Source organism: Bacidia gigantensis (genome assembly GCF_019456465.1).
Source record: "Bacidia gigantensis strain McMullin 20006 chromosome Unknown contig_132, whole genome shotgun sequence".
Taxonomy (NCBI): domain Eukaryota; kingdom Fungi; phylum Ascomycota; class Lecanoromycetes; order Lecanorales; family Ramalinaceae; genus Bacidia; species Bacidia gigantensis.
This window is the reverse complement of record NW_025408592.1, coordinates 1230066-1254138: the sequence shown is the minus strand read 5'-3', so window position 1 is coordinate 1254138 and position 24073 is coordinate 1230066. Positions and strand designations below refer to the sequence as shown.

Below are 24073 nucleotides of genomic sequence, written 5' to 3'. Positions count from 1 at the left end.
TCAAGCTGAAGTGCAGTGAGAGTGGAGATCCCACGAGGAGTCGGCATGCAGAAAATCTTGACTCCCGGGAGCTTTTTCAATAATGCTGTGCCTCGTACTTGCCTTCAACTTGATCGAGCTGGGCCGGGCGGAAGAAGAGGAGTATTGATTCAACAGCTTGGTACAGGCTGCCCCAGCTTCGGGCAGTCGGGGACCAGTCAACTTAAATCGCCTGTCAAGAAGCCTAGGAGGATGCCTAAGTAGACTTACTTGGCTTGCTGTGCTAGTGGGGATCTTCGGTCTAGGTGGCAACACAGCCCCTGTATTTCTCATCACCATACGTCCACCGTGTTTAAGGTCTCCAAGATAGCTGGAGCCAAGACTCAATAAATTCAGAGACAGTGTGCCGACTGCCTCCATAAGGCGACTATGAGGTCATATAAAGCTTTAATCTGTCATCTCTCTCCATGAGCTGGTGTGAGAGAAACCGAGATGAGATCGTTTGTCAAGCTTTGCCAAGGATTCCTTGGCTGAACGCCTCACGCTAATTCCTTTTAGGCAAGGTACTTGCAGAACACTGCCCCCTTCGACCTTGCTTTTTGCCATTGCTTGTCAATCCGCTAGCAACAATGAGGCGCCTGTGTGGAGGCGCTTCCGTGCAGTCGTTTTCTTGCGCTTTTGTCTCTTACTTCGATATACCATCTGGCTATTGCGATAGTCCTTCATCAGAGATGACCTTGGTTCACTACGCAAAAAAAGAGAGAGGAGCTACGAAGACTCGTCTTTCTGATCCTTAACACCTCTTCAAGATGTCTTTACAGGCATGAAGTCTCGAGAAGGGACCTTGCGCATCTCCTAAGTGTAGGGTTCGGCATGGAGATTGCGAGCCTGGCGTTGGGCGTGATGCCCTGCCTTGTAATGGCAATGGATACTTACTCAACTCTGCATCGGCTCCTCAAACGATACAGGAATTATCGAGATGGAGCTCACGACCTCTTGGAGTGTTTGGAGACGCAAGAAATCATCTTCAGTAACGAGACGGTGCTACTACTGACTCCCATCCTCGGTTCACGACAAGCACAAGAGATGATCCGGGATAGTGGTCACCCAGCTTGGAAGGATTCAGCGATCGATCTAGACCTTGTGCTTGGTGAAATGAGAGAGCCACTAACAAGTGCAGCGTCCCGAGTCTGTCGAAGGATGCGGGGCTTCCAGGAGGAATTGATGGGCTTGGACTCTGAGAAATCCCAACCATCGCCTGAAGATAAAACAGAACCTCGAAAGTCATTACGTCGACGTTTCAGGTATGCTTTCTCGGAGAAGAACTTATCGGATCTTGCAAATTCTATCCGAAAGGCGACCAAAGACTATCGTATCTTGCGAGCTCAATTTCAAGATCTGACGCACAGTAGACCAAACAAGAGGGTTGACAGCGAGAAACGATCAGCTGAGCAGTCAAAGCGGGTGGAGATGACACGAGCCGCCGCAAATCAAATGTACAAGGCTCTGTCTAAAGCCTGCACAATACACGTCCAGCATGAGGCGCACGTCAGCCTCAAACCCACGTACGGATCTTCCGAAAGAGCTCAAGATATAAAATTCAAGCTGGCTTTCCGGCAAACACAGCATACGAACACCAGTAGCTTAGATGAAACCTTGTGGTTCGTTGTTGAGACCCTATTCAGTAAACGCACGGAAGCACAGCTTGAGAACCAGCCACAAATGCTGTCCAAGCGTCCAGCATCTCCAGTACTGGGACTTCTACAGGCGACCACACACTTTTCTGCGAAGAGGGTAAGATTCAGTCAGTCAGATCCTGTCATCACTACGTCTTCTTCCAATATCGTACCAATCCCACTGTCTCCTCCGCATCTCCCTAACTTAACACTGAATCATAACTTTTGTACACACCTGAGAAGTAGTTGCGATCCCAAAACATGTCAAGACGGACTCTGCATCGGTCTGTTAGAAGACTCGGAAGAATGGAGACTTCCAGTCTACTCTACTAGAGGGCCTGCATCATGCCACAAACAAGGTCTCAACAAGCTATCAGCCATGCTCATCTCCAATGAGGGACAGTGTTCAAAGCTTGGTCGGATTCCGATCGTCCAGCGATTGCAGTACGCGAAACTTCTTTCTCAAGCGACCCTTAATTACTTTGCAACACCTTGGATGCAATCGCCATGGAGCAGTAAGGACATCATCGTCTATGACACAGCAACTTTCAGCGCAGTATCACCCGAACACATCCAAGAAGCCGAGCTATTTGTCAACTTTTTTGTGCGTGATCTAACATCCGACAACCCCGATCATTGCAGCAAATTCGACCCCCCTTTCATCCACAATGCCACCCTTTTCAACCTCGGTGTCGTACTCCTGGAACTCGCGCACGAATGTCCTATTCAAGAAATGGGCATCGAAAGCGACAACGTCCCCGGCTTACCTCCCGCCATGGCTGATTATTTTGCAGCCTTTCGGCAGACCAAGGAAGTGACCAGCTGCCTGGGACCTAAATTCTCAGACATCGTGCGTAAATGTCTTCATTGCGATTTTGGCCAGGGATGGGATTTGCAGAATCCGAGTCTGCAGGATGCGGTCCATCGAGAGGTTGTGTCGGAGCTTGATAGACTGGAGATGGGGCTTCGAGGGCTCGGTATTGGTTGAGTCTGAGGGCAAGCAAAGTTCTCTCTGCCTAGAGAAATGACCCCAGCCAATCTCGTGGTGAGCAAGCTGTAAGCTTGTATGCACGGATACAACCAAGGCACGCGCTGTCAGGGCGCAAATACTTTTGAAGGCTAAGGACTACTCTCTATCGCTAAAGTGCCAGTAGGAGAGGAGGACCACGGTATCATTAGAACTACCAGCCAAAGAATGGTTCCGATCGGCCATTTCTGAGCCTACTTCAGGCTCTTCAACGTCAGGTGTAGCAAGAGACGGAACCAGCCTTACAGAGAATGAGATCTCACTTGGCAGTCCTAAATGGAGACTCTAAAGCGAAAGCTATCTCCAGATCTGATGTCTTCTATCGTCGCCCTCCTGAAGGATTAGTGATGAGAGAATTTGCTTATCCACCTCTCTAAATCATCTGTCCATTTTCAATCTTTTATCTACATCACCCTCCCCCTTTCACCTTTCACCTTCCCCTTCCCTCCCCCACTCTCTCTAATAAAGCCCATCCCCACCCCCTCCACCATTCTAAAAGCATTGACCCTCCTCCCCCCGTTTCCCCCCTCATCCCCCCAAAATCTATACAACCCATTCCCCCACCCCAGCCTCCCCACGACCTGCCCCCCTCCCCTTGTTGCACCACAAAATGCATCGCCGTCGTCGCCCCCCGCCCCCTCACCCACCTCAGTCCTCCATCCCTCCCCCTCCGCCATCCTCATCAACGGCCTTAGAACCCTCAACAATTCCGCCTTCGAAATAAACGCGCCTTGTGGCTCAGGCCCATACTGCAAAATCTGTGTATTCGACTGGGCGTCTGGTAACGATTCGATCCCACTGAGGTCGATAGTATACTGCGCATAAGCCTTATTAGCATCCCCCGTATCAGCGACAAGCGCATCGATCGCCGTGGCGATGAGCGCGTACATGCTATTCTTCTCCACGCTGATGGTGGTGGTGTAGCTTGTGATCCAGAGGTCGTGGGTGGAGGGGATGAGATGCCCATCGCCATGGGGGCGAGAACGTTTTGCGATTGCGACGGGGGAGGCGGAGGCGGAGGCGGGAGGGAGGGAGGGGAGGGAGTCGGCGTATGTTGGGTTGTCGGGCGCTTGGGAGTTGGGGTTTGTGTTGAGAGGAGGGGTGGCGGAGGGGGAGATGTCGTTCGTGGAGAGGCAAGGGGTTATGAGGATGTCCGCGTAGGGGTCGTGGGAGGAGGAGAGGAGGGTGCCGACGAAGGTTGTGCCATTGGAGGGGTTGGCGAGGGATTGTTTTAGGAGGGTGGAGGCGATGTTGTGGTATTCTTGGAAACCGAAGCGAGGGCTTGTTGGGGAAGTTTTGTAGGCGATTGTCGACAGGGCGAGATTGTGGGAGCAGAATTGGTAGTAATTCTCATTCGTTTCATTTCCGGTGGCTCCGGCTGCTTGCTGCCCTTGTGCCCAGGTTTTGGCGTCTTGGAGGAGAGAGGTTAGGTCGGCGGGGTTGAGGATGTGGATTGGATATGTGAGGCCGCCGCTCGTGGTTTGAACGCAGCTGTCGGGGTCTGATGTGACCACGAGAGTGGTACCTTGGTTATCATTGAGAGCTCTTTTCGACCTTGGGCCTGCTGTAGGATTTGTCGGCAATGCAAGGTCGAGGAACGGCTCGGCTTGTTGCACTAATTGACATCTGTCGGAGCTTGTTTGGAATACGTTATCGAACGCTCCCAAATTATCTTCTGCTAATGTCTCGTTGGGTGTGCTCACAGTGTCTCGACGAGCTACAAGAGAACCAGAAGTTGGGGTAAGACCAGGTGCAGCGAAGGTCTTAGACAGGAAGATCAAAACCGTTACGAGATGATACCTGAGTGGCCGCATGTTCAGGTGCACTTTGCAGGAGCTATTGATCAACTCTATAGCTTGAGAAACCCGTTGAAAGTCGGTCTAGAGACTCTTGTAGTAAGGCAGCTCTTGTTTGCTCTGACGCGAGGGAGATAAACATAAGCATGAGTGCGCACGCGAGCGGAAATCACCAAGCAACAGCAGACTGAGATTATTTGAAGAAACCTTATGCTAGATGCCACGTTTCTGTGGGTATCTCCATCATCTCTCTCTCGTGGTTGGCGCAAATGGCTGTTTCAGGCGAAAGTTGTCTTGGGCGCGATGGCCAAAGTGGGACTCTTCCAGCAGACATGCGCGAAACAGATGTTTCCTTTTTATAGAAACCACAAGCGCTGCATATCATGTTTCCAATACAGTTGATTCCAGTAAGATGAAGCATTAACCGCGATCTGAGATACTAACTGTCTTACCTGAACGTTGATTCTGTTGCGAACACGTGGGGCTGCTTGTTGCAATAAGCCCAATCTGTAGAGTAAGATGGTGACCGTTCGTTTGCTTGACCACGTTGATAATGTCGAATGACGAGAGCTGATGATTGTCTCCATACAGTGGATGTCTCTTCGTTATTTGAAGATGGCTTTCAAGCAGTTGCGACTCCCGAGGGATCAGTTGCCTCCGCCGAGTCCGTTGCATTACCCCTGAGCAGTCAGGTTATCCTGAGCTGAAGTCTTTCTTCTTTTTTCACAAGCAAGGAAAGGAGCCAGGGTAGTCGGGTATAAGACAGCAATTCAGATGGACTTACGGTGATTGCTGATCCTTCAAACCAATGTATCCTAGCGTGTTTTGTGGGGTGTCAATTGTTACAAGCCAAAGGTTGAGATTTTTTGTTTTTGACCCAATATATTTATCAAAAGCTTTGAGTACGATCTCCGCAGTCTCATAGCTAAAAGTCTGTGTCTGTGTCTGGCGCCACATATCGAGCTTTGTGTAGCCAAAGTACCATTCTTGTGGAAAACGCGGGAAATCGTCATGAAAGTTGAACGGTTTTTGGCGCTCGCAATAGTCAATCGCTTGAGCAATGGCGCCTTTGACATCGGCCGGACGCACTCCGACTGGTTTGCCGGCTGTCGAGGAGAATGTGAGTTTAATAGGCGGATTCGTATTTGGAATATTGAGATCTGGATAGAGACTGTGATAGTATCTACATCAGTATGTCCTCGCCCGTACGGATGACGCGTGAACGTACGGTGGTGGGGCTGCAATACAAGTGAGGACATGGTTGAGAAGGACCAAGAGCAAAAGCTTAAGTCCCCAACTGTGATACATCTTGATACTCAGCTGTTGCTTTTCCACGGCTCAAGTCTGCTGAACGGGTAGACAAGCTATAGCTGCGAGTGACCTTGAATTTTGCCCGTAGAAAAACGGCAATGCTCTCATCTTTATATTCAGTTCGTCGTGTGACGTTAGCGGTTAGAAATGGGAATTGCGGGTCGCTTGATTGGCGATTTTGGTGGAGCACGCTCCAACATTCCCAGTGAAAACAGTCTAAGACCACCCTCAAGGCTCATAATGGTGTACATAGCGACGCATTTTGCTTCATGGAGAGCCTTGCGCAAAGCGCCTGGGTGAATCAATCACACGGGAATGTTTTACCTTCTGAGCCGTGGTGTTGGTACTTTCGTGCAAGTTTTATTAATGATCCGCGATTAGGTAAAGCTCAAAGATAGCAACTCTCTTGTATAAACTGCAAGCTGAAGGGTCTGAACCACTGGCTTAATTTGATTGAATATCCAGGCTCCACTTGATATAATTGTATGTCATAAGTGCAGATGGACCGGCCTACACTTTCTGGCGCATGAGGATGGGATCTTCGTCGAAGCGGAGAAAGGCGATAGTATGACAGAAGGGGAGTATTCATCATATCTGTCCATTAAGTGATATGGACATTTGTTGAGGATCTGTGCGGGGGCTGTGTAATTTGCTTCACATGCTTTTCAAGGTTTAGTCGAATTGTCTGGGTAAAGGAACCCTTCACGCCGCCAACTTAGCACCCCATTCTAAAGGTTTCCGATGTGGTGACACTAATTCCAGTAGCTAGGCTCGCTAGGTGGCACAAGGGTCGGCTCTGTGGAATGCCGGTCATAATGGACATCATCTGGCCACAACCTGTGGTCAGGCTGTCTAAACCCCCTGTAGGAACTAGCATACTCCGAGCTAAAAGGGCGGTTGTTCGAATTGAGTGGCTTTAAGCCTGCATGTTGACGGAATAAGTTGAAGCAGATCACATGTCCTTCATCGCCAGCAACATGAATCGGTTGTTTGCCGTCTTTGTTCTTCTTGAGTGGATTAGCGCCCTTCTCTAGCAATACCTTGATAGCATTGGGGCAATCAAATTTTGCTGCCACGTGTAATGCTGTATTTCCATCTTTGCCAGCTAAGTCACGATGCGCACCCATATCAAGCAAGATCCCAAGGGCCTGAGTAGCCTTTGGCTTTACGGCAAGGTGTAATACTGTCTCATCTTTCTTATTGATTGTTTTTATATCGGCGCCTCGTTCTATCAGCAATCTTATGTGCTGCGGACGATTACGCATTGCGGCTAGATGCAATGCTGCATTTCCGTCATCATCAGCAATATTTGTGTGAGCACCGTGATCGAGCAGCAGCTTAAGGGTGACAGGGTCATCGTGTGTAGCACACCATTGCAATGCCGTATTACCGTACCGACTCAAAACATTGACGTCTGCACCTTTTCCAAGTAGAGTTCTAACAAGCTGGGGGCAATTCTGCCGAGCCGCAGCAATGAGGGCTGTGTCTCCATTATGGTCGGCCTTATTGAGTTCGATAGAAGGACACGCAAGCACCATCTCGGTCATGGATGGATCATTGAGACGTAGTGCAACTTCAAGCGGTGGTCGGAGACATGGCTCTTCTAGCGAGACCATTCCAAGCGCATTGACATCGGTAGTAGGATGATCTAGCAAAATGGATACGAAACCTCTGTTCCTCCTCCATATAGCTGCTGAGAGAATGGAATGACCTTGGTAGCACGTATTTGCATCCATTCCGAGCCACAGAAGGGCTTTCAAGACCGCGGTCTTTTCGCTCTCTAAAGCAGTATACAAGACTCGCTGTCGATGATAAGGATTCAATTTTTGAAGTAGACCGAGTAGACGATCAGCGTCTACATTTGCTGCCACTATTTGCAGGTTGGGCTCGTACTCCAACAAATGACCAAGGAATGCTGAGCTCTCGGCGACTGCCAAGACTTGAGTGAACAAATTTGTGTCTCCTCTTTGAAGACAGAGATGGAGGCAACGGCAGAACAGAGCGGGCTCTGCATTTAAGAGACCATGATCCAGGAGGATGGCGGTTGAGCGCGTTTGTCTTTCTTCGATAGCCCACAGGATTGCGCTCTGTGAGCTTCTTCCATGTTGTTGAATCAGCTTCCGAGCTTTACGGGCATTGCTCTCAACAACTTTAGCGGGCTTCGAATGAACAAGGTCGGGCCCAGGACTTGCACCCTCGGGCGTCACAGTGCTCAATCCGGCTGTGGCCTCTGCGAATACGTCTAATGGCCATTCCGATCGAGCCGTACAAGCATAATCATCGTCCTGCGAGGTTGCAGTATGCTCAAGGTGAGGCTGCCACACTGTGGGTTCGACGACAGCGTTCTGTACTTCTGGAGTCGTTGTTGGTACGGTAATTTTGTTGACTGGCTGGGAGGAGACGATATCATTCTCTTGAAGCAGGTAACCCTTCTGAGCTCGAGCGTACGCCGCAGATACATGAGCCACTTTCGGAGACTTCGAGGTCTGCGAATGTCCAACCTTCGCCTTGAGCCATGTCTTCAGCTTTGCCATTGTTCCTAACGCCTCTCGCAAGTTTTTGTCCCTTGGCCTACGTGCCCACCTGTTTTAGTCCCCTATCCCAGGCTCTGGATAGAAGAATTGTCGCATTGTCACACACGACAAGCTCGCCAGCAAGATCGGGCTGAAGGTGGGGGCTCTTTGGGCCGTCTCCCAAGACATCTAGACCTGAGCCTCCACAGAAGCTACCCGGTGAACCCTTCCCATTTCCCCTCTCGCAAACTCCTGTCGTTCCTCTTCCTTCACCGTCCAATATCGTCAGCAAAACGTGATATATGCCTTCACCAAACCAATCAGGATCACATAATCTTGTGTTGGTCGACGTGTTTTCTTACCTCTAGGCCACATACTCACCGTTGCCACTTCGTTGGTCTCGAGCGTCGCCGTCGCATTGATGTTGACGACGCATGTGGACCTTCAAAGAGAAGCGCTGGGACTGGCACTTGTCCGTTCCACGTATGACAGCCCTCAAGTGAAGTTGTCAGCTGTTTTGCAGCAGCTGGGCAGGGAATCACCTCCCTTTCAACCTCCCAATGATTGATGTCTCCAGGAATATTACTAAGCCAATGACGTGCTTCTCATCCTTGCATGCGACCACAATCCATCAGATGTCGTGATTGAGCTCAGCTACCTTCCGCATCATACGCGTCTTTCGGGCTGATACAGCTCCGGCGAGTTTACAATTCTCCATTACCTTCATGATCCTTCTTCCCATTACCCTCATTAAAAGCATGTTTCTGTCACTCCTCGCTTGCTCATTAGCTTTCATCATTTCTTTGTCCATCTAAGGGCGTGCACCTCTGACTTCAGCATCAATGTAAGAACGAAAAGGATTTCATTCAATATGTCTAAGGTTCCCGATGAGCGACAGCCCCTCCTCCACCATGAGCCCGTCTCCCCTAAGCCTTTATCTTCAGCAATCAACCCTGAAGATGGTCCCATTCCGCACCCTACCGACCGCTCCGTCGAGCACGACACCCTACCCGAGACAGCTACCTTCGGCCAAAATCTCACCTGGACCTCCGCTTACCTGCTTACCATCTCCCGCATCGTCGGGTCCGGCATATTCGCTACGCCTGGGAGCATCTACCGCAGCGTCGGCAGCGTCGGCCTCGCTTTGACAGTATGGATCGTTGGCGCCGCGATTGCCTTCTGCGGGCTCGCTGTATCTTTAGAGCTCGGGTGTATGCTGCCTCGTAGTGGCGGCACAAAGGTATATCTTGAGTTTATGTATAGGCGACCACGCTTTTTGGCCTCGACCCTCGTGGCTGTCCATGCGGTGCTACTGGGCTTCACGGCAAGTAATTGCATCGTGTTCGGGGAGTACCTGCTCGTGGCTTTGGGCGCAGAGGTGAGCGCCTTCAATCAGCGCACGCTTGCTGTCGGGCTTTTGACCGCAATTACGGTCGTGCATGGGTGCTTTCTGAAGACCGGCATATGGATCCAGAATGCGCTTGCGTGGGTCAAGATTGGGTTGATGGCTTTCATGGCCGTGCTTGGCTTTGTTTCCCTTTTCATGCCACTCAGGTCCACCCACGACAGAGATGAAGCTCGGTCTTCCTTTACTCGACCTTTTGAGGGTTCGAACTGGGACCTCGTCACTCTGTCGACTGCTATCTTCAAAGTCTCTTACTCATTCGCTGGCTATGACAATGTCAATAATGTCCTCAATGAGGTCAAAGATCCTGTTCGAACTCTGAAGACGATGGCTCCGACGGCACTGCTCACGGTTGCCGTCTTCTACTTGATGCTGAACATAGCATACTTCATCGTGGTGCCTTTGGAGGAGATCAATCAAAGTGGTGAGCTAATCGCCGCATTGTTCTTCGAGAAGATCTTTGGATCAAGCGTTGGAACGACTATGCTAGCATTCCTCGTTGCTATCTCTGCTGCCGGCAATGTAATGGTCGTAACTTTTGCTTTGGTGAGCAGCAAATGTCGTGACCCCTTTCATGGGTAGAATTGATCAATTACTGTCAGGCTCGTGTCAATCAAGAGATCGCTCGGCAAGGCTTCCTGCCTTTCGCGGAATATCTCTCGTCCTCGTACCCGTTCGGTGCTCCCCTTGGCGGCCTGGTAGTCCACTACATCCCTTCGTTCCTCGTGGTTGTACTACCGCCGCAACAAGATGTGTACGCATTCATTCTCGACGTTGAGGGCTATCCCGGCACAATCTTCGTCATGGCGGTCTGCATCGGCACGTTATGGTTGCGAAAATCTAGACCAGACTTAAAGCGCCCTTTTAAAGCCTGGAAGGTAGCGATCTGGCTGCGGATAGCGCTCAGCTCGATCACCATTGTGGCCCCCTTTGTCCCGCCCAAGAACGGAGGAGATGTAGGATTTTGGTATGCCACCTATGCTGTCGTGGGTGGGGGCATGTAAGTTTGAATTTACTAAAGTAGGGCCGTGCATTATGCTGACTATAGATATGCATAGACTTGTGTGTGGTGTCATCTACTGGTACCTCTGGACAATTTTGTTGCCACGATTGGGGGGCTATCGTCTAGAAGAGGAGACGGATGTGCTTGCTGATGGTACAACCGTCACCAAAATTGTCAAGGTCAAGGATAAATGAGATAAGGAAATATCGACGAGGTACTGAGGGTAAAGACAGAGAGCGTGATTCTTTTAATGGTGGATGAGAAAAAGAATATCGTTGAGACTCAATAGTAAGTCGAATTCCGAGTCAATCTGATTGTAACGCCAACGCCACTACAATCTAGTCACTACCCTCAACCCTACAAAACCTACCTTACTCCGTATCGTCAGGATGAAACACCAACGCCCTGACCTCAATACTCTCCCTCGGCTCCTCATGCTCCGTACTCTCATCCACAAACGCACTATGCGGCACCCTCCTCGCCCTCCCATCCGTCTTACTATCAAAGCACTTAATCAACATGACCTCCCCCGGCGTCTGCTCCCTCAAATAAAACCAGCTATGCCCCCGTTCCCTCCCCTCTCCCGCCTCTCCCGCCTTCCCGGGCCTCACCGTAAAAGTCTCCCCAACCCTATCCGGATAGATCAGCTTCACAGGTAGCAAATCCTCATCAGGCACAGAATTCGCGTCCGCCACCCCCAGGGGGTCTTTGCGGATGGTTTTGATGGGCCGCCAGACATTGATGATTTGGAAGCGGCCTTTTAGGAGGCGCTCGGCTTGCTCGGGCAGGTGGTGCGTTACGCGTTGGGGGGCGGCAGTGTAGGATTGGTCGATGTGGACGCGTTGCACGGGACCGCAGAGGGTTTGAGCTGCTTTCGTTTGGTTAGGATCCGGGTTCCGAGCGTCAGCAGGTTGGCGGCGGATGGTGTGGTCGAAAATGAAGATTTGAGATGCACCGGTCCTGTGGTCGTGTTGTCAATATCAAGGTCTCTAGGGTCTTAGAGGGTTCAAGAGCGGTGCTTACGCAGTTTTCAAGATGTGTTCAATCTCGGGATAGTATACTTCTTTGATATGTTCATCGTCTTCGAAGGCAGTCTCGTTGCTGCTATGATGGAAGATCTGGAACCCGGTGGTGTCGAGGCTATACTTGTCCTCTTCGCCACGGATGTCGTGGACGAGTGCGGAGCGAGTATCGGCTGGGCGGAAGTATGTTTCTGGCTTGCCCACGTAGGTTGGTGATGGTTCGCTGCCATCACCGGGGTCAAGGTAGTAGTTGAAATCTGCGGTAACGTCTTTGCGCCCGGGCTTGGTTTTAGAAGCTTGTAAGGTGGTTTGAGGGGCGAGCTGGGGCTCGAAGTTGTTGAGATTGAGGAGATGGGGGGCAGTTGCTGGTAAGGCTGTTGTAGTCGACGCCATAGTAAGCTTTTGGGGGTATGAAATTGAAGGCGTCTCTGATACTGTGATAGCTAAGGAAACACGGTTGGACATTTATAGAGCTTTATGTACGTCATTTGGATGGTCGTATTTGTAATTTGGATGGTAGCATGATTTGAGCTTAGGATGGCGTGCGTGAGTGATTGACGAATCGGAAGCAGCTATAAAGGTACATTGATTACAGCAGCCAGTGAAAAGGAGCAAACATCAATCAATTGCACCGGACAAATAACATTCCACTGGGAACATCCGTCGGCTCAATGCGTGCGTGATAACGGTCTGACAGGCGTATACCGTTTGGTAGCCACATGAACGCACCAAGACGGACGAGTCTCCCCGCTCGAGACCTCGGAATCAGTGACCGACTATTCGACTCACTTTCGATCTCGCAACTTACAGACTTCCTGAGTATGCCGCCTAGTCTTATGCCATTGCATTTCACCGCGCTGTGCACCTGCACTCGTTCTTCGAATAGAACAAGGCTTGCTTATCCAAACAGAAGGATCTTAAATGCTGATGTGAAGCAGAGCAGAACGTCACTCGCGCCGCTAGGACACACCCCCATCGCAGTTCGCGACTTTGTCTTTGTCAAGATTGAGGGTCAGAGGGCTAGGTTCCGCAATCAACTGCTTTCGACGAAATAGCTCGCTCGCGACATGATATCATAGCTTCTCAAGAGTAAGAGTAACTGACATGGAATTAAGGGGTACCTGACCCCAAAAGCCGCAGCCTAATGCCTCGGCATCATAGGGGCGCTAGAGCGTTCTAGACCCCCGGTTTAGGTATGAAGATAAGGTCAAGCCGTCCCGCGCCTGTGAGTGACAACTGACAAGATCAACCTCTATTACTCCTTCCGATCTCAGGTCGACGTAGCCTTCGCCACGAGTGTGTAGGCGACGGAGCTCCGCGAAGCTTTGATGTGGCACGAATGACAAGCTTCATCGATGACTTCCCATGATTTGCTGGCTGCGACGATGGACAGGAGCAAATGGCCAACTTGTCCCGTGCCCGATTGTGGCTTGCTGCTTGAGACTAGGCTCACCAACGAATATGCTCGGATCTGTGTCAATAAAGTTGCACTCTATTTAGTGCGGGGTTGATATCCAGATACGGAGAGTTCTAGCCCTCTTGACTTCGTGGCCACTTCGTCTAAGAAGCACTAATGAGACAGCTTGTTCAATTCGGGCATAGTCTTAGCGCCTTTGATACAATGGCACGAGCGACCAAAATTCAAATAAAGGCAGCCATTGCCTCTGGTCCTGTGCAGAGGACGTTGCAATGCCAATTTGATTTTGTGAAAAGCTCGCTACATCATGCAGTTACTGGCTATACTGCTCTGCCTATATGCTACCACCCCGAGCGTGATAGCAGATCAGTGGCCATACCACCGTGTTGTCGGAGATATAAAAGACAATGGTGACATCGTGCCTATCAAGTCCAAGCCAGAGTTCAAAGAACACCCGGACAATCTCTTCGTGGGCTGGCTGCGTGATGTTCTCAACAACGCAAATGTCACCTCCGTTGAGCATGCTTTCGTAAATGGCACCCTTCCCGACGATGCCAAGTGGTTTGATGATGTGCTGGATTCCATCAAGATCCCTGCGAACTTTACACCAGCGCCAATCAAAGTCAGTCCTAATCTACCCAACTTCCCACTTCGAGAGGCAACGCAGCTATTCAGTCATTTGCAATATCCTTTGGATCCCAGGTGTACAGTTGATCGGTCGCGATGGTTCTATCGAACCGACGATGGATCTTGCAATTGGCTCAAAAAGGATGACTTCAGTACCGGTGCTACAGGGATGCCCAAGGTGAGAGATTACAATCAGCATTATTATGCAGACGGCATATCAAAGCCGCGTGAGGGTCCGAATGCCAGAGCCGTTAGCAATGCTTTCTTCAAACGGAAGAAGGAACTGTACTATGAGCACACACCTCTGCTACTGGGTTTGATAGAGGTGAGTCTATAGCACTGGGACCTTTTCACAGCCCTGAAGATGTACAGTTTATCATGCACGATGTCACGTATAGCCAAGACTCGCCCACAGAGTACGTTGATGTTCCTATGCCAGAAGATGAGAAAGACTACGCTCTAAACACGACGCTGAGAGTATGGCGGACTGCGGCAGTCCCTGGTACAGGCACCGATACCAAGAATCCAAGAGAGATCGCGAACATGGCAACGACCTGGTTAGACGTCTCTGCACTCTACGGAAGTACACCAGAAGTTCTGCGTGGTCTTCGCTCCTTCTCTGGTGGGAAACTTCTCTCACAAGAAGTACAGGCGCGGGGCACTAATGCGAAAGCTTCGTATCTGCCATTCAATACGATGAATGTCCCAACCAACACGCGACCTGGGATAGATCCAATGACATTGTTCGGTGGGGGAGATGCACGTACAAATGAAGATTGGATGCTTTTGGGAGTTCATACCTTATTACTCAGAGAACATAACCGTCTTTGTGATATCCTTGCCAAGCAACATCCTGAGTACGACGACGAGCAGCTTTATCAGACTATCAGGCTTGCTTTGTCTGCCAAATATGCCTTGATTGCCAATTCGTATCAGATGGCATATTGGACAAAGACCATGCCATGGCCTCAAGACGATGGTAAGACGCCCTCAATATTTTTCTTCGTGCTGTCCTACTTTCCAGAGGAAGGCGGTTGCCGTGACTCATTTCGTTAAACCCATGCTTCAATAAGCTTGTCAAAGATGCTCGACCCTTCCCAAGAGTACTTGATTTGATCAAATAAACGTGGCTCACTAAGCGCGCTGTAGGATTCCCTCTCTACCGTCAAATGTACGGACAGAGTGCTCTCAAGATCAATCCAGCCAACACATATCCTTGGCCACTAGTCACAAAAAAAGGCAAGCCAATGGTAGTATCTGCAGAGATGTCGGTTCTCTATCGATTTCATGAGTTCATCATTTCCAGCTTCAATATTACCGATGCTGCGAGTAGTACACTTTGGGTCCAGGATTTATTCAGCACAGGTTTCAACGCTTCAGGCTTCATTGAGGCCGGCCTTGAAAATGTTCTACGAGGCATGGCGGGAACCAATATTCCAAATTTCAAGAGCGGCGTAGACGAAAAATTCCGTTCTGCGGGAAAGTATAGGGGGAAAGCCTTTGATATCGTCACTTGGAGTATCATCCACGAACGCGAGCAAGGTTTGCCCACCTTTAACAACTACTTTCGAGAATACAACAAGCTAGGTACGGAGCACTACCCTCTGCCACATCCCCTCCGCTGATATCGTGCAGATCCTCAAGTAGAAGTTCATATTCGATCAACGTTTGAAGATTTCTCAAGTGATCCCGAAATGGTGAAGAATCTGCGAAAACTGTACAAATCTCCTGACGAGGTGGACTTTGTTGTCGGTGTTCAGCTTGATGAAGAGATGTTTCCTGGAACGACGGTACCGAGATCAGCCCTCATAGTCAGCCTGTTCAGTCTGTTCGGGATGGGAAATTCCGACAGGTTCTCCGTCGGGTTTGCCATGATGCGTTGCTTACTGGTTGATAAACCTTGGGACTGCCATCCCAGCAACGGGCTAGAAGATCTGATATGGGCTCGTAAGAAAGTCGACGGCTTCCCAGACTTCAGGTTCTACGACAAATTTTGGCTCACAGAGCTTGATCTTCAGTCGCACGGGACGAATCTTCTATGGAGATTGATAACAGAAAACACGGAGATCAAGTGCGTCCAGCACTCTCCTCTGTTCCCTGCTGATCCAAAGACCAATCCGATATTGTGCACATTGCCGAAGGCCAAGCAGGACCTCAAATTTCTGGCTCTATCCGTGCTACAACTCATTCTCGCTCTGATAAAGCAACATTATGTCAAAATAATCGTCGTCATTATTCTGCTGATCGCCTTAATTACCTTGATCATTGTTTGGCGGCGACGTCAACCGCGCCTTGCCTTGCCTCCAGCGCTCCAGGGTTGGCCAATTTTGGGCAACGCTTTGGCCTTCCAAAAGGACTCCAAGGCGCTTCTACTTCGTGGTTTCCACAAGTTTCAGCCATTTTCAGGATGCTTTGGTATCAAACTCGCATCATTGACACACTATGTCCTTACGAAGCCGGAAGATCTCGATATCATGAAAGAAGATAATGCCTATGAAGTCAAACTTAATGAGCACGCGTTCATGGAAGCCATCAACATTTCCATCATCACGAAGAAGGAGAATTTCGATTCTGATATCCATAACCGATTGATCAGAAACCATTTCAGTGACCCCTCGACCGTCGCGGGTTTTGCCACTACCATTGAGGAAGCCGCACAGTTGTTCGTCAAAACAAATCCACTATCCACCAGTAAGTCACACGACGACCTCAATGACTACTTCTCACGGTATATTGCATTCGTCGTATCTCGTTGCGTTGTTGGACCCAAGGAGTTCGACCGTAAGGAGCTACTTGACACGTTCCTGAAATTCAATACCGATGCAATCAATGCAATGGGACTTTCCTCAATGCTGCCCAAATTCCTACGATTTCTAGCAGCAATAAAGATCAACAGACACTTCAAAACCATACGCAATATTCTGGTCCCAATGATCGCATCAAGGCGAAGTGACATCTCCACTCGAGAGAAGGAATCAGCATTTGTGAATTTCATCATGGACGTGGTCGATAATAACGATCGCGTAGCAGGTGAATCTACCTCCCCCCGCCGCCCGCGTGGACGTTTTCACTTCCCCTGTACTGACTTCGTAAAATACAGACATTGTGGCAATAGTAGTCTGGGCCGGCCTCACAAACCTTCAAGCAACCTTCTCCTCCACCATCCTCGACATTATCAACCAACCTGGGCTACAAGATACCGTGTTGTCTTCCCTATCTAATGCCACGCTCAGCAATCTTGACGCCTTCACCAGATCCTCTTCCGAGTGGCAACTGCTCCGCAGCGCCACATTCGAATCGATCCGCCTTTCAGGTCCCACCACCGGCCCCGCCCGTATCTGCACCGAAAATGTCCAGCTCCGCTCAGATCCTAGCCTTACTCTCCCCAAAGGCCAAGCGGCAACACTATCATCATACTACACGCACCGGCAAAACTCGACCTGGGGCGATGATGCTGACAGGTACAAACATACTCGTTTCATGGAAGCTGATCCGCCGGTGGGCGAGCCCAGGTTTGTGACGTGGGGCTTGAAAGGTCCGCACGCTTGCCCTGGGCGCTGGTTCGCTGTGCAGACGATTCAGATTATGGTGAAGGTGTTGTTGGAGACGTATGAGTTTAAGCAGGAGAAGGTGCTGAGAGATGAGGAGAAGTATCTTTATAAGGGTGGCATGGTGGAGAGGGCCAAGGTCGGAGTTGAAGTCAAGCGACGGTGATCATGGAGTATGTGCCTACCAAATAGTCTCGACTTATGAGGTGCGATCAATGGTGCGCAGGTAAGTCGGGAACACGTCAGTTCAAAGCCATATTCGACTACAGCAAGCCGTAAAAATCCGCCATACTTTGTGAGTGTACGGTAAGCTCAGATTTAAGGAGGTTAAGTAGCGCAACAAGCCGTTCAAGCATGTATCAGCTTCGAAGTCTTCTTGTCAACCTTGTTCTGCTGGCTTCTCTCAATACGTCCCCAGGTGCAGAACCGAGACCGGTTTTTAATGACAGCGTCAGCAGCCCAGCCAATTCCGCCCTTTCCCTAGGAGGACGGGGAACCAACGTCCCCGCTGGCTTTGACGTCGCAGTCTGTCAGCTCAGTCCCCGAGCAGCCAATCGATGTGGATGACTTCTACGTTCTGAGCATCCAGGCCATAGCCCTCGCATTAGTAAAAGCATTCACAGAGCGTGTCGAACAATTCGCATCAGGCGATGGGTTCCTGCATGTATTCGAAAGCTCTCTAGAACAGCTTCAGGTACGCCATGTCGTCTGGGCTGTACAGCGAGTGGCTGAGCGATTCTTCGATATGAGGACTTACTATACTGTTCTTGGAAGAATTCGAAATGAGGATGGCGGGTCTGAACGAAGTCTTGGGTCTATTTCAATCCGACGACCTCCGGGGGATTTTGAGTCACGAAGTCAAAGAAATTGACGAAGTCAACCGTAGTGAGTCGCAAGACACTCGTTCCACAGGTATTGCTAAATCGGATGCTAGACACCTGAATTATACATTACCAGCAAATGCGACCGCCAACGACGGTGTCCAAGTCCGGGTCACGGGCTCAAGCAGGTCTATCAGTGCACCAAGCGAATACCTCATGATTCTTCGTCTAATGGTCAATTTAGCAAGAAGTGACTACACCGCCTCCACGAACAAACATATTGTCTACCAGGACGAAGAGCTGAGATTCTCCTTCGAGTATCAATTGAGTATATATGATCCGCGGAAGTCTATGGTGAAGAACAGTGATGTTGTACGAACTTTAAAGAGCATTGCGCAGAATATGAGAGATCGTCGACTGTATCCTGAATGGAATGCTCAGTTCTTTGTGAATGAGCCTAGCTTTGGGGTGTTGGCTACTCTTGAGTTGAAGCCGGATGAGCGGGGTGTGAATATGATATAGAAGGAACAACAGTACAGACTTCAAATGAAATTTCTCGAAAAGAGCCAAAAATATGAGAGCATAGTAAAGAAGTTGATAGAACAGTGAACGCTACTGGGAAACCGTTGCCGCTTGTCTCTGTTTGGTAAGGTGCAAGTCTGAAATACACAGATGTGTATTTTGATAGCCTTGTTGCGAAAAATGACACTTCAACCTCTCGTACTGGGCTAGTGTATATGACTGTTGGTAACAACAAGACCTTCAATATTCCCCTTTGAATTCTTCCAACCATATCATCATACATGTTGAGTCGAAAGTGCTTCTTGTAGACATCTTCGATGGGAATCTAAGTGGCGGCTAGGAAGTCTGGACTCACTTCACCATATCCTGTTGTGTGAAAGTCTCAAGCATTCACAAACTCGTATTGTTGTTGGCTTATCATGTGTTTCTTCGATCAATACAAGTACGCTTGCGGACACTTCAAATGGGGTCGATTCAAACAGCATTGCAGCAAAGAGTATCGTGTCGGTGAAACTTGCGGTTGTAAAATTGTGATGTCTAGATTTCCTTTGGATTCAAATTGCAGGGCGTGTGATAAGAGTAACTCACAGCTTCGCCGGCGCGAAGCGGAAAGGCAGCGAATCACGCAATGGCAAAAAGAAAGGGACTCAATCGGAGTTGACAATTTCATCAGCTCGCCTATGACGTCTATGATCAGTGTTGATAGTGGAGATGGAACGATGTCGCAAGTTCCACAGCATCCCGGGAATGCATTTGCGATGAGACCGTATTTCCAGGAGGGGATTCTCCTGTCAAGCACGAAAACAGCCCAGATTCGATCAGATAGGTATCTTGCTGCTTCCAGAGAGGTGCCTCATGACCTAGGGGTTCCTTGCAAAAGCCCATATTTGCACAATGTCAACGATGTCGCCCAATCTATTGCCACTACAGATACTTGCCATCGAGAGGTTGCTGGCAGTTCGGTCGTCCAGGGCGATCTAAACAGTGACAGTCATCCGCCGACTACACAGCCATTCGCAGCGCCTGGAGCATCATTAAAAGATGTCCCAAAACTTCAAGAGAAAGCAAAAAGTGGCTTGACTGATGCATTCATCATCGATGGACAGCGTGGTGAGGTGAGTGTCTCCAGGACACTTTCAACGTCAGTCGCTGATGTACAAAAAGGAAGCAGAGCAAGGGTTCATCATTCGAGATAGAGAAGGAAATTGGCCAGTATATCAAGATGAACGAAATGAGGGGATCATTGTGCGAGACAGGGGGGTACGCAATCGCGGTATAGAGACGGACCAGATGAAGAGATAGTCATCTGTGGGTCAGGAAATATTCAAGGAGCGAATGAGGAGAAGAGCAGATCGAGAGATGAAGGAGAGCAAGTTGACGGAGTCATTATCGCCAACCAGCCAGGCGAAGGGCGGACGCTCGAGGTAGAGATCACATATGATAATGTTGATACTCAGGCAAAAAAGAGAGCGAGATTTGGAGGGATGCGAAACGAGATGATTGATGATGAAGGTAGTAAAAGGGAAGAGGAGGTGCCTGGATTCAGCGACACATGGCAAGAGTACCACTGTCAAGAGGAGGACAGCTTCTTGTCGCCCGGGTCGGACGACATTGCCTTTGAAGATACGCAGACCTCTATTAAACCAACACGGTTCGAAAGAAATACATCTACGAAGGGCTTTCTTGCACCGTCCAATCTTGAGTATCCTGACGTTGCAGACATAGACCGGTTTCTAAAGGAGGGAGGCACATTGGGCTCTCTTCACGTCTCCTCACCCTCAGATTCTGCGGTTAATCTCTGCCAGACGGATCCATCTGATGAGACTGGAAAAGACTCACAGTCGTCGCATAATCCTATTGATTGCCTTGAGAGGGTGAAGCATACACTCTTAGTTACACTAATGAGTGATTTCTATGAGATGCTTAACAGCAAATCAACGTCTTTCGAGTGCACTGATGGAACGGGCAAAGGAAAACAGACCAAAAAAGCGCCGGTACAGATACAAAGCTCGATTGGGAAACAGCAACAGTATCAAGGACAAAAAGACGGGAAAAAGCGTTGGATGGACCGTGGACCGCCGAACGGTGACGATGAAGACGATAACGATAGCGACAACGAGCCACCAACTTCACGTCAAGGCCGAAAGATCCCGCGATACTCAAACCCTCTCGCGTGCCCTTTTCATAAATTCAATCGCGCGAAATACTCCATCAATAATGACACAGGCGGATTGTATCGGGCCTGTGCAGGACCTGGCTTCCAAAAGATCTCTGAAGTCAAGTAAGTCATCCAATTCTTCTTGGTTGTCAAGAGTGTTTAAAGCTTCTCTAGACAGCATCTTCGAAGGAAACATCAATCGATCCAATGCCATCGTTGCTGGACCGTCATGGGAAGCTCAGACGAACTTACCACCCATGCATCAGCTGCAGAGGCATGCCAGGTACAAATACCGCAGCCAGAAGGCGTAGACGCAGTAAAGATGAATCAAATTGGCTCTTGGGGTGTGTCTTGGGAAAAGATCTTTGAGATTATCTTCCCTGGCTGTCCAATCCCAAGTCCATGTAGGTGGCAGCTTTTGACTGAGCACTCAAAACCACACCGTATCAAGGCTTATACGATACAGATTTTGAACCAGATCTACCACAAGAAGAAAGATCAACCAACACTACCTCAGCATTATCACCAGGATCCCAAGAATTACTCGAATTTGAAGCCTACAATCGAACAGCGCTACCGCTTTTGGTAGAAGCTAATCTTCGAACAGTCATTGACTCACAGCTAAAGCCAATAGAAGAAGACCTGAAAGCCGCCTTGACGGACATCGTACGCAGATGCCAGACAATGGTCGCCGATAACTTCCAAGTCATGAAAAATAAAAGCTCTGACGCAACCATTGCTTCCGCAAGTCCGGACCTGAGAAGGGACAGCTCAAACCCCTTTGACGTCCATAGCAATATTGGCAAATCATCTCGACCATCAAATTTCTCACATCCACCGACTGCGTTCTATCAAGAACCACAGCTTCTCGATCCAGAAGCTGCGAATTTTATGCCGATCAACGCAGCCCAAAACGTATATAACGCTGAGAATGTAGACTCGGGCTATGGCAGCCTGACTCGAAATTGCTTATGTATATGCCATGATCTTATGGAATCAAGTAAGATAAACTCTCCCCTCCGCGTAAAGGGATTCACTAATTAGCCAAGACGACTGTTCAAATGCAGAATGCTTGTTTGACTCGTGCGATTGTGGCGGAAACGTAGGATTTCCACGTGATGCATACTAGGCACTTTGAGGCTTCATGTATAACTTCTGCTGTTGTCGCATATCGACCTGCTGGTTCTGAGATGATGGTCTCGAAGCAGGGTCAAAGAAGGGATATGGTGCAACAATGCGGAGGCTATCTCTTGAAGCTTTTGCCCGTTTTAAAGAGTTTGAAAGTGGCCTCAAAGTCCACTCTGACTTTAGCATGTTCCAGCCAGAAGAGCATATCCAATGACGGAGCTTCTCTTCACCACCCTAGGCTTCGAACGGCAATACGTTTGGTCTAGACCCATCATCGTCGTCAATGAGTTGTGACCAGGTTCTTGAACTGATGGCTCGGATACTTGCTTAACAAGACGCGAAGGGTATCTCATCATGTTCTGATCCGTTCTAAAAGGGCTGGATCACCTATTAATCTCTCTGCATCTCACCAAAGCCTAAAATCCTATTGGAGCAGAGGCTTCTCGCAGGTCTTCAAGTTAGCAACTGATTGCAAATTATCACGGAACGTTTCGTGTCATGGCCGCTGTTCAGCCAGCCACCATTCCAAGCCACTATCACAAGGCGACTAGTGTGGCATTAGTCTGGCATCAGTTCGCCAGAAAGGTAGCGACATGGTGAACTAACGGTAGCTATCTTACCCTTTTAGGCAATGCTGAGTTCGGCAACTACTAGGCCACTAGATGGTCAAAAGACGGAGAATTAGAGCGCGTACTAGTCCATCGATAGCTTGACGCCATAATGGGCAGAGATTCATTCGACCCCGCTACTGTACTGTTCTGGGAAGCTTTTCAGTATGATGCTTTAGTGATGCGGGGTGTTGCACAATGGTGCTTATTCCTTTGAGATCAATACCCCGCCTGTTAAAAGCCTCATCTGACCCCCATTCGCTCGATCACTGATGGCGTCCAAGCCTGGCGAGGCGCTGCTCAAGTCCTGGACCATCTGTTCAAGTTACGCTGTCTTATTGGCGGAACGTCTGGGTCAGCTTTTGTGCTCAGCTATGCGAAATCAAGCCATCAATGGGAGAAGCTGTATGCAAGAATGGAGAGCAAATTTTGAGAGCATGGGCTGCAAGCCACCTCGCGTATCACATGCCCCATGTGGAAGGGCAGAGTTTTTGGTCTCAACAAGGCGCGCTGGCTTTGGGTACTTGAAGTTGGCGATCTCCTTGTAGATTTCCTCTGAACTTCAATCTAAACCGATCCATCAAACGAATTCGTAGAGACCATTTGCCACTATTTGGCCCCTACTTCAATATCAGTCATACACATAGGCCTGCCTGGACTAATCCTCAAACGAAATGAAATTCAACGTCCTCGCCGCAGCTGTAGCTGCTCTTTCCATGACAGCAAGCCAAGCGGCTCCCAGTCCAGATTCGCTCCAATTGAAGCTCTCAATCAATGTCCCAGAGCCTGTGCCAGAATCGGAGAAAGAACCAGTGCAAGTCCTGCTAGTCTTTGTGGGGAACCACCCTGCGTTATTAGGCAATTGGTACTCGATCAATGCCACTCTCGACGGTAAAGAATTCATCATCCCTGAGCCGGGTAAGCTACCCTCTTGTGCAAGGCTATTTACACGCTGCTGAGATTGACACTCGTTAGAAAACAGCATGCCCATCTGGTCGGTATCCCAGTATTATTACGGCAATTGCACGTTGTACACCATCGAGGGGTTGAAATTCAACATGATAAATTATGGCGAAAAGATCCCTGTTACTATACATGTGAATCCTGCTACTCCGTTCGCACGAGGAAGCTGCACTTATCCTGCTTTTGGACCTGAAAGCAGCGGAGCCCAGCCTGGATTGTAGATGTATGCATGGTGAGCGCTGCTATAAGGCTGAACCGACGACTAGCAGGCGATCATTGAGTGGGCAGACTTCGTCATCCAGTGACAATTGAGGTGGTAATTGTTAAAAACGGAGAATAGAAGGAATGACTTGAGGTGAGAGAAATGAAACGCTCGTTTTAAATGAAGAAAATGTTGGCACCTGCAAGTAAATTGAATCATTAGCTGCTGGCTTCCCACCTACTTACTGTCCATCTTGATCATGAAATCGAGCAAAGTGATGAAGTAGAGGTAGCGTCGTAGTGACTGTGAGGCGATTTTAAGGAAGCTACCCTAAAAGGTGCCCGAGG

At 49.3% G+C, this 24073-nt stretch overlaps 7 protein-coding genes across 7 annotated transcripts; 5 read left to right on the top strand and 2 right to left on the bottom strand.

The window, feature by feature from the left end:
• Positions 1 to 897: 897 nt before the first annotated feature.
• On the top strand, positions 898 to 2643 carry KY384_001638 (uncharacterized protein; the record flags this gene model as incomplete). The annotated part of the gene is made up of 1 exon (XM_044810168.1): positions 898 to 2643. The coding sequence occupies one exon, from the start codon at positions 898 to 900 to the stop codon at positions 2641 to 2643; it is 1746 nt and encodes a 581-aa protein (XP_044673180.1).
• A 443-nt stretch (positions 2644 to 3086) lies between these two features.
• KY384_001637 (uncharacterized protein) lies at positions 3087 to 8323 on the bottom strand (the record flags this gene model as incomplete). Its single annotated transcript, XM_044810167.1, has 3 exons — positions 3087 to 4482; positions 5263 to 5649; positions 6669 to 8323. The coding sequence occupies 3 exons, from the start codon at positions 8321 to 8323 to the stop codon at positions 3087 to 3089; spliced, it is 3438 nt and encodes a 1145-aa protein (XP_044673179.1).
• An 850-nt stretch (positions 8324 to 9173) lies between these two features.
• Positions 9174 to 10904, top strand: KY384_001636 (uncharacterized protein; the record flags this gene model as incomplete). Its single annotated transcript, XM_044810166.1, has 3 exons — positions 9174 to 10253; positions 10310 to 10707; positions 10766 to 10904. The coding sequence occupies 3 exons, from the start codon at positions 9174 to 9176 to the stop codon at positions 10902 to 10904; spliced, it is 1617 nt and encodes a 538-aa protein (XP_044673178.1).
• Positions 10905 to 11081: 177 nt separating this feature from the next.
• KY384_001635 (uncharacterized protein) lies at positions 11082 to 12125 on the bottom strand (the record flags this gene model as incomplete). The annotated part of the gene is made up of 2 exons (XM_044810165.1): positions 11082 to 11670; positions 11734 to 12125. 2 exons carry the CDS (start codon positions 12123 to 12125, stop codon positions 11082 to 11084), a joined length of 981 nt encoding a protein of 326 aa, XP_044673177.1.
• Positions 12126 to 13456: 1331 nt separating this feature from the next.
• KY384_001634 (uncharacterized protein) lies at positions 13457 to 17490 on the top strand (the record flags this gene model as incomplete). Its single annotated transcript, XM_044810164.1, has 5 exons — positions 13457 to 14101; positions 14149 to 14755; positions 14926 to 15363; positions 15412 to 16806; positions 16877 to 17490. 5 exons carry the CDS (start codon positions 13457 to 13459, stop codon positions 17488 to 17490), a joined length of 3699 nt encoding a protein of 1232 aa, XP_044673176.1.
• Positions 17491 to 18112: 622 nt separating this feature from the next.
• KY384_001633 (uncharacterized protein) lies at positions 18113 to 18667 on the top strand (the record flags this gene model as incomplete). The annotated part of the gene is made up of 1 exon (XM_044810163.1): positions 18113 to 18667. One exon carries the CDS (start codon positions 18113 to 18115, stop codon positions 18665 to 18667), a length of 555 nt encoding a protein of 184 aa, XP_044673175.1.
• Positions 18668 to 19086: 419 nt separating this feature from the next.
• Positions 19087 to 23745, top strand: KY384_001632 (uncharacterized protein; the record flags this gene model as incomplete). The annotated part of the gene is made up of 6 exons (XM_044810162.1): positions 19087 to 19782; positions 19924 to 20948; positions 21000 to 21223; positions 21292 to 21825; positions 23261 to 23479; positions 23537 to 23745. 6 exons carry the CDS (start codon positions 19087 to 19089, stop codon positions 23743 to 23745), a joined length of 2907 nt encoding a protein of 968 aa, XP_044673174.1.
• Between the last annotated feature and the right edge of the window lie 328 nt (positions 23746 to 24073).